The sequence below is a fragment of the Podarcis bocagei genome (genome assembly GCF_964188305.1).
Source record: "Podarcis bocagei genome assembly, chromosome: 4".
Lineage (NCBI taxonomy): Eukaryota > Metazoa > Chordata > Lepidosauria > Squamata > Lacertidae > Podarcis > Podarcis bocagei.
The window spans coordinates 7,000,231-7,012,717 of NC_138128.1; the positions used below are offsets into that span (position 1 = coordinate 7,000,231).

The 12,487-nt window shown below is 50.2% G+C and overlaps 1 protein-coding gene across 1 annotated transcript in view; it reads right to left on the minus strand.

Moving 5' to 3' along the window:
- The window catches only part of LOC308584987 (cytochrome P450 2J2-like), a 36,827-nt gene extending 24,775 nt beyond the window's left edge, over window positions 1–12,052 (minus strand). Inside the window, exons 1-2 of the mRNA XM_081190409.1 lie at window positions 11,787–12,052; window positions 10,076–10,238 (exon numbers count right to left, since the gene is read on the minus strand). Of these exons, the coding sequence (XP_081046535.1) occupies window positions 10,076–10,238; window positions 11,787–11,954 (331 nt within the window). The 5' untranslated portion in view covers window positions 11,955–12,052. The remainder of the gene's footprint in view (window positions 1–10,075; window positions 10,239–11,786) is intronic.
- Between the last annotated feature and the right edge of the window lie 435 nt (window positions 12,053–12,487).

The following is a 12,487-nucleotide window of genomic DNA, read 5'->3' on the forward strand; positions in this document are numbered from 1 at the left end:
ACAAGATTGGAAGAGGACTATTCTTGACATTTAGTGATGTCTGGGGCTGACGATGTTCACCTAGCAGAACAAGGAACAGCTGGATATTATCCTGGAAAACAGTTGGATATCACACTGGAATGAACACCTAAAATATTATGAATAAATATAATTTACAGACGAAGAATCAGAAGTTGTCTTTATTTATTTCTCTCTTTCACTCTTCACGTTTTAATTATTATTTTTGTCTTCTTTTAGCTATTTTGCTTTTGCTTATGTTTTGTTTTGTTTTGTGATGTCCTCTGCCCTGGGTTAATGAGGGTACACACATGAAGGTGACAGCTGGCCTGTGTGAGAGGCAGAGAAGGAAAGATCTCCCAGGGTGGGAGACTGGGGGAAGAAAGGGAAGCACCCAGGTGAGAGCTGGGAGGGTCCACTCCCTTCTGTGTGAGACAAGAGTTAAGACATACCTTTGAGAGAGGGCTTGGAATTCCTCTGTCTCTCTCTCTTCCTTTTTTGTTTTTGTTATTTATCTAGATTAGTTAGTATGCTGAAAAGCTTCAACAAACAAACAAACAAACTCAATTCAGCCAATTTTGCCGCACTGTTTTTAAGGATATAATGTGTGATGTCAACCAGTTACTACTTCTACTGGTCCCGCCAGATGGGGCTTTTATTGAGGGTGCATTCTGACCATATTCTTGACAAGACTGTAGTGCATCAATGGTGGGTGCGGTTTCTATTCGGGCCAATACCATATTATTATTATTGTAATAGTCAAACCTGTGTTGTTGAACATAATCCGTTCAACTGAGTGGTGGCTTCCGATTGGTTGCAGGAGCTTCCTGCACTCAAGTGGAGGCTGTGTTAGACTACCAAATTCGGCTTACCGAATTCGGCTACCAAAAAACATTAAAAAGAAATGAGCATTTACTTCCAAGGTTTTTGACGTTTGGGAGCCGAAAAGTTCCAAAATGGAGGCATTCGAGATCTGAGGTTTGACTGTATTTATTATTACAATTATATTCCGCTCATCCTCCCAGAGGAACCGAGGGCTGAAAAGAAGCAAAACTGAGAAAGATTTCAACAGAAAAGCTTATTGGAAGGGATATATTGATCTCAAGTTTTATAGGCTCTTTGTTCAACCAGCACCTTGAACTTAGCTAATTGTCAGCCCCTGGCATAACATGCTGGCTATGTCCTGCCCCCATGAGCAGTCAAGCCACTGCATTTTTTGCCAGACGCTGCTTCAAGGGCAGCCCCAAATGCAGCACATTGTGTAATCCAGCCTAGAGATAACCAGCACATGGATGACAGTAGTTAGGCTATCCTGATCCAGAAACTACTTTCGCTGTCTTACTAGCCAAAGCTGCCTTGCTGGCTGAAGCTGGTAGAAGGCATTAAGGTCACTGGGCCTCTAGCAGCCAAGATTTATCCAGGAGCACGCCTAGTCTATGAACTTGTTCTCTCAGGGGGAGTTCAACCCCATCCATAGCAGTAAACTGAACAATTATCTAGACTCCACCCACCATACCTCCATTTTACCAGGATACAGACTCACTTTATTGGCCCTCATCCAGCCCGCCACCTCATCCAGCCAATGCAGGCACCAGTCTCCAAAAGTCATCTGGTATTTAATATGGGTATCTTTCCCTCTTATGGAATTGCCACTTCTTTTAACCTGTGCCTTGGCAAGGTACCAATCTGATGTAGGCGTCAAGACCTTCAGCAGAAAGAACTCAGAGTTCAAGCTCTTCATCCAGCACTGAGGGCCAGGATAGTAAATGCATTACAACAGGCAACAAACTTCTACCTGCAGTTGAATCTTGCTAGTTGCAATCCATCAGGGTGCCAACTTGAATAAAATACCAGGAAGGGTGTAGGAGTGCAAATATCCAGAGTGTGGGGTCAGGTGGGATTACTATGAGGAATTATAAAATATGCATCAAGCCATTGTGTCCACGATGAATGCATTGTGTTGACTGGGTTTGATACATAGACAATAATTTCTGATCAAATCCCACAACCGCCTGCATCTCTGGCCATTTCCTCTACTGTTCCTCTACTGCCCATTTCTCTCTCTTCACAAGTCACATACACAGCCCAGTTGCTTAGACAGGCAGGCTCCTGGGTCATCAAAGACAGTGGGCAAACTTCTTTGATGTAGCTTTTCTGATATGTTAATCTTAGGATCTTAGGGCCAGGAAACAGGTTTCACATAAAGGTGATAATGATCGCTGTCCTCCTGGCCATCCTTCTTATCATGTATATTGCTTGTTGATCACCTCCCGGGCTTGCCAAATGTACTCCTTTGTAGTTCTGTGTGCTTAATTAGTTTTGGTAGTTTACCTTTTCCCCACGTGGGGTTTGTTGAAATGTTCAGAAGAAATATGATTGGTTCTTACGAACACTCTGTAAAAGTTCTTTTGTGAATAAAATGACCTGGGCTGAGGAGTGGAGGCATGGAGAGTTAGTTTATTATGTGCACCCTTCCCAGAATCTTGCTGGTTCAAGCCTCTGTGTGTATTCTTATTAATCAGAGTTCACTCCTTCCTTTACTTTGAGAATGCCTCAAAGGGGGCAAGTGAGTCCCACCTCGCATGATCAGTTACATGATGTGGCTCACGCCCACCATTAGAATGGCAATTGCCATGAACTTTGGCGGAGCCAGGTGTGATAGGAATTTTATGGTCTTAGATATATGGTAATGTTCATAACTGCACATACATAGATCAACACAGGAAGACCAACCTGGAACAATTTTGATTCCTAAACTGACCAAATCCTTTCTCTGCAAGGTTAAACTGGAAAAGCCTCCCCATTGTCTCTTTCCTCACAAATCCTGTCTCAAGGATATGTCTGTTTGAATAAGGTGTGAGCCTGTGACCTGGCCCAGGAAATAAGTATTTTACCACTACAAAAGAATGGCCAGGCTCCCCAGGCAATCCAATCAAATAACTTGCCAGACAGGAGATAAACAAGGACAAGAGAAAAACAACATTTAAATTTCTGTGATGTAGGTGGGATGTATCTGAGGGGTAGTCTTAGGTTACACCCCTTCTGTGATGTATGCATAATTGTCAGAGCTGCTTCCAGATCCTAGCTCACAGAGGATCACGCTAGCCAGCGATCATTAAGTAAAAGTCTTTATTGAATTACAATTTCCATTCTCACGCTGCTGCGTGCAACTCTACGTCTAGTGGCTAGATCGGCGAAGCTCCGTCTGAGTCTCCGCCCCTTGTGCACCAACTTAATATCCTAGCCCTGCTCCACCTTTTCCGCCTGACTGTTCTCCTCTGGGTCCCTCTGCCCCCCGGGGTCTCTTCCTTCTGGGATTCTTCTGACGCCGACCCCCCGGACCCCCCTGTCTCCTTGCGCCGGGCTTTAGGACCTGGCTCTCTTTCAGGGCTGCCTACTGCGTCACTTTCCTGTGCATTTGAACTTGGCGCGCGCGCCCAACCTTCCACTTTCCGTCTGACCGTTTCTTCGCTCCCCGATGGAGGTGTGGCCACTCCTGACTCATGCCCTCCCCCCTGTTGTGAGCTGCCAGCGCTTGCTCCCTGGCTCCCTTCCTCTTCCCTGCTCTCTGGCGGTGACGCTGGTCCCGATTTCCAACTGCTCTCCTCTGAGTCCCCTCTGGCTCTATCTTCCTGGGGTGCCCCCCTAGACTCCCCGCTTGCCCTGGCCACTGGTGCTCCTTTCTGTGAATCTTCTGATTCACTGGAAAGGCTCGGAGATCTCGGGTCGTCGTCATCACTCATCTTTTCTTCTGCCTCCTCCCCTTCGCTCTCTGTTTCCTCCCTTGCTCTTGCCTCTGCTCCTGAACCCCTGACATCCATCCCCCCCTCGAAGCCCCCCGTTCCCCCCTCCCCTCCTTTCGGTGCGGGAGCTGGGTGCTGCTGTGTCAAAGGGACGAACGTCGGATACCGTTCGCTTCCCGTGGCGGGCCTCCATCTGAAGTCTCCCGGTTCTTCCTCCCTGCCCTTGTCGACGACGGTCACCTCCGCTTCCATCTCCGTGCCGCCGTGCTCGAAACCAGGGTCATCCCCGAAAACGTCCATGTCCGTCTCTCCCTCACTTCCTCCTGGCGGCGTTGCTCGTCCTGGACCTTCCAGCCACTTCCTGCGCCACTGCTCCTCTGGTCTGTCGTCCCACCAATACGAGGGTTCTGAGGCAGATCCCGAGGGGGACCCCTCCGGGGAACGGGCGTCTCGTATCGGGTCCTCGTCCGAGTCGAACCCCCGGAACGTGCTGGCAGAAAGCGTGGGCGTGAAAAGCCAGTCGTCGAAAAAGTCTTCTGGCATTGGCCTATGTGGGAAGAGGGCATGAAACTCGTCTTTGAGCAGAGGTTCGTCCAAGGCGTAGCCCGGCACCCAGCTGTTCGCACTGGCCGGGGTGCCCTCCTTGGCGAGAAAGCATTCTACCCCCTCTTCCCCCCATCTGGAGTCCAAAATCTCCGTGACTTCGTTGATGCGCTCCTCCTGTGCCACTCCCGCGTGCCCAGTTCTTTCTCTGAGTGGACTCGGTGCCGTTCTGGGTTCCTGAAACCTGTGTGGCGCCTTGTAGGGAGTGAGCACCGATCTGTGGAACACCAGATGCATTCTGGAACCCTCCGGAAGCGCCAGCCTGAAAGCTACCGGGTTGACCTGCTCTTCGACTTGGTAGGGCCCCAGTTGCTTATGTCCCAGTTTCTTCTTGGCCAACGACCTGGCCGGCACTGCGTGGGCTGCTAACCAGACCCAGTCTCCCACATGGATCTCTTCGCCAACCCTTCTGTGTTTGTCCGCTTGTACCTTGTATGCGTGTTTGGCCAGCTCCAAGTGCCGCCGCAGCTGATCGTGGACTTCCTGCAACTCCGACGCGAACGCATCTGCTGTCTGCGGCTCCCCCTCCCCCATTCTTTCCAGTCCCGGGAAGGTTCTGGGGTGCCTCCCGTTGTTGGCGAAGAACGGCGTGACCCCCGTGGACACGTGCTTCGTGTTGTTGTAGGCGAACTCGGCGAGCGGCAGGTAATCCACCCACGTCGCAGGCTGTTGATTCGCATAACATCTCAGGTACTGCTGCATGATGGCATTGACCCCCTCCGCTTGCCCGTTGGTCTGCGGGTGTCTCGCCGACGCCAGGTTGATCTTGACGTTCAGGAAGCCCATCAGCTTCTGCCAGAAATTCGAGATGAACTGCCGCCCCCGGTCGGACAGAATAGACCGTGGCAGACCGTGAACCTTGAACACGTGGTCTATGAACAGTTTGGCGGTTTGCTCCGCCGTGGCCACCTTAGCGCACGGAATGAAATGTGCCATCTTGGAAAACAAGTCCACCACCACCAGCACTGCCGTCTTGCCCCTCGAGCTGGGCAGATCCGTGACAAAGTCCAGGGCCACCCTCTCCCATGGTTCGACCGGAGTTTGCAGCGGTTCCAACAGTCCGGCCGGCGGTCTGTGCACTGGCTTGGCCCTCTGGCAGGTGTCACACCTCGCCACGTAGTCCGCGACCTCCCCTCTCATTCCGGGCCACCAGAAATCCCTGGCGACTAATTCCACCGTCTTCTACTTGCCAAAGTGCCCGGCAGTGGGCGCGTCGTGCAGCTGCTGCAGCACCTTGGCGCGAAGTTCGTCCCCCGGCACGTAGATGGCCCCTTTACGGATGAGCAATCCATCTCTCAGCTGGAACCCGTCGGTCGCTGCCGTGCCCTTTTGCACCTCTGCCATCTTTGCTTGCGCGAAGGAGTCATCCTGCAACGCTCGTCGCACCGCCTCCAGGTCCACGGTTGCCGCGGCGCACGCCCACACTGTTGGTGCGAAGATGTGCATGGCGGCCGCTGGCGCTGCGTCCTCCAGATACTGTGGCTTACGGGAGAGAGCGTCCGCCATGATGTTGGTGTCCCCCGGGACATACTCTATTCGGAAGTCGAAGTTCGCAAAGAACTCAGCCCAACGTATCTGCCTCTGGTTCAGGAACTGTGCCGTGCGCCAGTGCTCCAGATTCTTGTGGTCCGTGCAAACTTGCACCGTGTGCTTGGCGCCGATCAGGAAGTGCCTCCAGGCTTTGAACGCTGCATGAATGGCCAGCAACTCCCTGTCCCAGATGGTGTAGTTCTGTTTGGACTTGCTGAGCTTCCTGGAGTAAAACGCTCCCGGCCGCCAAACCCCCTGCGGGTTTTTCTGCAGCAGGACGGCCCCCACGGCTCTGTCCGAGGCGTCTGTCTCGACCCTCATCGGCCTGCTGGGATCGACATGCAGCAGCTGCTCCTCCGACGCGAAGAGACACTTGAGTGCCTGAAAGGACTGCTCCGCCTGCTCTGTCCAGATGAACCTCTTTTTCTTGGAGCTAAGCGTGTCCGTGATGGCCGCTGTCTGCATAGCGAAGCCTTTGATAAACTTGCGATAGAAGTTCGCAAAGCCGACAAACCGTTGGACCTCCTTCCGGTTGCGTGGGCTTTTCCAATCCAACACCGCTCGCACCTTGGCGCTGTCCATGGCGAGCCCCTTGTCAGACAGCTTGTAGCCCAGAAAATCCACCTCAGTCACGTCGAATTGGCACTTCTCCAGCTTGGCGTAGAGCCTATGCTGCTTTAGCCTGCTCAGCACTTCCTTGACGTGTCTGTCATGCTCCTGCTGCGATTCCGAAAAGATCAGGATGTCATCTAAGAAACAGACACACGTCTTTTAGAGAAGTCCCGCCAGCACGTGATGCATGAATGCTTGAAAAACGTGGGAGCCATTTTGCAATCCAAAAGGCATAACTCTATATTCGTAGGTGCCCAGTGGCGTGAACATGGCTGTCTTCCACTCATCTCCTTCCCGCATGCGAATGAGGTTGTACGCCCCTCGCAGGTCTAACTTGGTGAACACGCTGCCCTTCCGTACCTTAGCGAGGAGGTCGTCGATCCGGGGCATGGGGAAGTCCGATGGCTTGGTCACACTGTTTAAGATGCGATAGTCCACGACAAGTCTTTTTTGGGGCGTGTCCCGCTTCTTAACAAAGAATACAGGACTGCCCCCCGCTGCCTTGGACTCCCGGATGAAACCGCGCTCCAAATTATTATCTATGAACTCCTTGAGTTCTTGCAGTTCGTCCTCAGACATGGAACACAGCTTCCCTTTAGGCAGCGCCGCCCCCGGCAGCAGGTCAATTTTGCAGTCATATGGTCTGTGAGGGGGTAGCCTGTCTGCCTCCTTCTCGCAGAAAACCTCCAAAAATTCTGCGTACTTGTGGGGGATCGCTTGCAGCGTGCCTAGCAGCAGCTGTGTCTCCTCTTCCTCTCCTTCCTGCCGGGGCACGATGCAGTGTTCAGCACAAAAGGAAGAGCCGAAGGTCAGCTGCCTCTGGTACCACGCCAGCGTTGGGCTGTGCTTGTCCAGCCAACTCATGCCCAATACAATGGGCGTGTCCGATAGTTGAGTGACGTTGAAGCTGATGATTTCCCTGTGATTCCCAAGTCGCATCACCATTGGTGGCGTCTGCTTCACCACTTGCCCCCCGAGCAGCTCCCTGCCATCCACCGTGACAACCTGCAGGGGCAGCGTGGCCGGCAGCAACTGTATAGCGTGCTGGTCGACAAAGTCTTGCCCTATAAAGTCCGCATTGCTTCCTGAGTCAATGGTGATTGGCACGTCCATGGTGATTCCATTGGGCAGCTGGAGCGATGCGGTGAGCCTCACTACTGGTTTGGGCGGGAGGGGGTTCACGGGCTGCAAAATCTCTGGGGACTGCTTCACTGACACGTCTGGCTGGGCCCCAGTGCCTCTTCCTCCAGCCAGACTGCGTCGTTTCCCTGCTGTGGTCCTCCGTGCTGCGTTGCTGCAGTTACCATTGCTGAGGCTGCAGTGTGCTTGCTGAGCCTCCGGGGACACTCTTTCGCCATATGCCCTGGCTCCTCGCAGATGTAACACTTCCTGTTCCCTCTAGGAGGCTTCGCCGTCACTGTTGTCGGTGCTAGGGCTCTGGCTGCTGACTGAGCCCTTGCACTTCCAACCTCCATAGGTTCTGTCCCTCCTCCAGACGGAGGCCTGGATTACGCACGCGCTGCTTCTCTGGGAAGGAAGGAGGAGCCCCTGGCTGGTTCGCGCCCTCCACGCCCTTCGTCCCTGCTCCACGGACGTTCTTCCAGCCGCACCCCCACCGCCAGCTCCCTCTGAACGATCTCCTGCGTGGTCCGGGGTCTCTCCCCCCTCGCAATTTCATCTTTAACAGAGCCGTGCAATCCCTCCCAAAACAGGTCTCTTACAGGGGCCGAATCTCTGTCCCATTCCAGGGCACTGACCAAAGCGAAAAAGCGGGCATGGTACTGCCTTATGCTGGCCCTTCCTTGCTTCAGTCCATGTATCTGGTGCCGAGCAAGATCCACGTCAATGCTTGATAAAAAACATCCATCCATCGCTTTAATAAAGGCATCCACATTTTGGAGCGCCGGATCATTATCCCTCCACAAATTGCGCAGCCATGCTTTAGCATCCCCATGCAAATGGGACATGATGAATCCCACTTTCTCTTGCTCATCTCTAAAGTCTTTATTCAGCAGTTGCAGTGCGCACATTACGTCTGCTCTAAAATTGGGGTACTGTTGCAGGTTCCCATCGAAGTGAGAGACCAGACCGCCTGTTCGTCTCGCCAACCCAATTCCCTCCTGTCTGGGTGTCAGTTGCCCTTGCTTCGTAAGCATGTCCAACCTGACCTGGAGATCCCTGTAGGCGGCGGCTGCCTCCTCCTCTCTCTTCCTGGATGCGAGAGCCTCGGCATTCAGTTGTGACACTGCTTCTCTGAGTTCCGCTATCTGCTGCTCTGCCGTCATGTCGGCTGCCGTTCGTGAGCTCGCTAGTAGGCACCTGCTTCTCTCCTCTCCTCGAGGCTGTAGATGCCCACAATACTGAGACGGAGCTTACTGTCAGAGCTGCTTCCAGATCCTAGCTCACAGAGGATCACGCTAGCCAGCGATCATTAAGTAAAAGTCTTTATTGAATTACAGTTTCCATTCTCACGCTGCTGCGTGCAACTCTACGTCTAGTGGCTAGATCGGCGAAGCTCCGTCTGAGTCTCCGCCCCTTGTGCACCAACTTAATATCCTAGCCCTGCTCCACCTTTTCCGCCTGACTGTTCTCCTCTGGGTCCCTCTGCCCCCCGGGGTCTCTTCCTTCCGGGATTCTTCTGACGCCGACCCCCCGGACCCCCCTGTCTCCTTGCGCCGGGCTTTAGGACCTGGCTCTCTTTCAGGGCTGCCTACTGCGTCACTTTCCTGTGCATTTGAACTTGGCGCGCGCGCCCAACCTTCCACTTTCCGTCTGACCGTTTCTTCGCTCCCCGATGGAGGTGTGGCCACTCCTGACTCATGCCCTCCCCCCTGTTGTGAGCTGCCAGCGCTTGCTCCCTGGCTCCCTTCCTCTTCCCTGCTCTCTGGCGGTGACGCTGGTCCCGATTTCCAACTGCTCTCCTCTGAGTCCCCTCTGGCTCTATCTTCCTGGGGTGCCCCCCTAGACTCCCCGCTTGCCCTGGCCACTGGTGCTCCTTTCTGTGAATCTTCTGATTCACTGGAAAGGCTCGGAGATCTCGGGTCGTCGTCATCACTCATCTTTTCTTCTGCCTCCTCCCCTTCGCTCTCTGTTTCCTCCCTTGCTCTTGCCTCTGCTCCTGAACCCCTGACAATAATGTTTCTGGGGGTGGTCTTGATCTAGAGAATGGGAATTTCAAAAGTCTTTATAAGCCCTGGCACAGCATTTTAAGGGTTCCTCTTCCTCTCCTGCGTGTGAGGGGAGCACCCTGTTGCAACAGATCAATAAAGATCAAGCTTACTAGCTGCTTTGCTTCTCAATATTCTCTGGTTGGCCTCTGTTATTTTCTCCTACCAATAGGGAACCTGTGTAAGGACTCTATATGGGCTCTTGGATACCCCATAAGGGAAAAGGGCATATTTTTATTTACAACACAGGCCCCTTCACATATTTTAGAGGGGCACTGAAGAGACCTCAGCCCCTAGCTGTTCGCTCCTAAGTAACCCATTTCCTGCAGTGCAACAATAATAGAGAACCTTTGTTCTGGACAGCCCTTTAAATGTTTTCTCTTGGGAAAATACCAGTAGAAATTCTTATTCTTCACTACTTACCCTTTCCTTTTGCCATGTTCCTAATGAAAGGAGTCTCTGGTCGCTCGTCTAATTCTTCAGAGTGGTCAATGAGCGCTTCTTTCACTACTTGGAATCCAGACAGTACTACAATGGGTAGATGTCCTATCCATAGGGTGAAAATATTTCCATATTGCTTTTCCAGCTACCATTTGGGTCAAAAGAAAGGAGAGGAATGATGGATTCAAAAAACACAGTTGGATATTTCAACGGAATACGAGAGCTTCAGTCTCCCTCACCTCTGCAGCTTCTCACTATGTGCAGTTCTCTTCCTATCATCTCTCCCCCCCCTCCTCCCCTCCCTCCCTCCATTTCAACCCTCACAGAACTCTAGCCCAATGGTTGCCATTAATTAGATTATGAATTGATTTTAGAATGAATTGGTTTTAGAATGCTGTGTTGCTTTTATTGTTGTTAGCTGCTCTGAGCCTGGCTTCAGCTGGGTAGGGCGGGATATAAATACAATTCTATTATTTATTTATTTATTTATTTATTTTTCTCTCTGCCGTCTATGTTGCCTCGGCCTAGGATCAGAGCAGCAGAGGCACTTCATAGTGATTAGCCCTCCTGTACCAGAATAGGACCTTGTCACAATTATTTTGTGTGCAGGGATGTGGAAACTGTAGCGCACCAGATGCTTTTGAACTGCAACTCCCATCATTGTTGACTGTTGGCCATGGCCGTTGGGGCAGATGGGCATCATAGTCAAAAACATCTGGTGGGTAACAGGTTGCCATAGGCTGGGCTAGAGCACTGGGTCAGGTTTCAGGCAAAATGTAAGGTAGCACCCGGATGTATAGCAACACAATGGGAAAAGTACCACAATTTTGTGGTTTCCTAAAATATGGAAACCCTAGTTTACTGCAGAGAACCATTAAGAATGTGGTATTTAAATTGTTTTTTTATAAGTGCTTCTAGTTGGAGTAAACACGATGAAAATGTCCCCAGGCTTCAGAAATTGAATAGCAAATGCAGGTTAGTACCTGTTGAGAGGCTGTCATGAATGAATGCTGAGGACCTATGTGGTCAGTCTTTTTTTTTGTAATAATATTTTATTCTTTTTTTCCATATAGAAAGTTACATTTGTTACTCAACAATTATATTCTAATTCAACAAAACAAGTGATTTCCCACTCACTCAATATCAATGTTTATAACTTGAATTACATACGATTGCATTTTAAAGTTCCATCTTATCTAATTTCATCCTCTCTAACATGTTTCTTAATATATTCTGCTGTTTTCTTACACTTCAAACCCCGCTGTGGTCTTTGCATATGGGAAATAACTTTTTATATAGGCTGCAAATGTTTTCCAATCTTCTTTAAAAGATTCTAAATTTGTATCTTTTGTCAATTTTTGCCATCTCTGCATATTCCAAGATTTTCACAAACCATTCTTCCTTTGAGCGTGTTCTCTCCTCCTTCCTCAGTTTAACAGTATACAATAAATATTTTTGATCAGTAGTTTTTAATGCACATTTTAAACTTTTTTATGGTTTTGTGCGTTTCAGTTTTAATAATAATATCCTTTATATTATTACTATTATTTGTATTGCTTACAGTTTCTGACAACAGAGGCTTATGGCATTTACCATTTTAACCCATCCTATTATTTAATTTTAAATATCATAACTGTTGGGGGAAATAGATAATTGCTAGCATCAGACTGAGTTATTACGAAGCAATAAGTACCTGAACGAGAGTGTTTTCATGAAGCTTCAATCCAAACCTCCATATGGCTCCAATGAGAGGAAGCTGGAGAGGACCTGGAGGATAATGCCTGCGTGACCAGAGCTGTTTCAGGTATTTCAGAATCAGAAGAGCCACCAGCAGAGCAATCAAAAGTGTCCGTATCTCCATCCTTCTCTTGCTGTCTCTTTCTCTTTAATTCTTTCTAGGTTGCCTGGTCAGGTTCAACTCTCTTTCTCTAAGGAGTTTTTGCTTTCCTCAGAGACATCAGCAGTACTCTCTGATTATATATGCTCAGTTATTGAAAACAAATAAGCAAAAAGGGGTGTGACCTCATTTGCAAGTAGCCTTGGAACGTGACTGCAAGTCATGTAATACAAGTGAACACTATAATCAGTCTTATATGGGTCACGTAAATGAGAGGGTGCTTGATCTATATAAATTGTAATTAGAATCCAAGCTATCTTAAGACTGATTTTGTGACACAAATAGATGAGAGCTTGTTGCAGCAGGAGGGGGGACACCCTGGCTCCTTCACTAGCCTGGCTCATCTCTGCCTCTTGGCCTCTCCTATCTCCTACTTCTGCCTCTGCTTCTGCTTCTGGACTTTTCTCTGCCACACACTGTCCATGTCTGATCACCAATCCCTGGGCTCACATTATTCATCCCTTGGAAATTCCCCAGGTCGTACCTCCCACCATTCC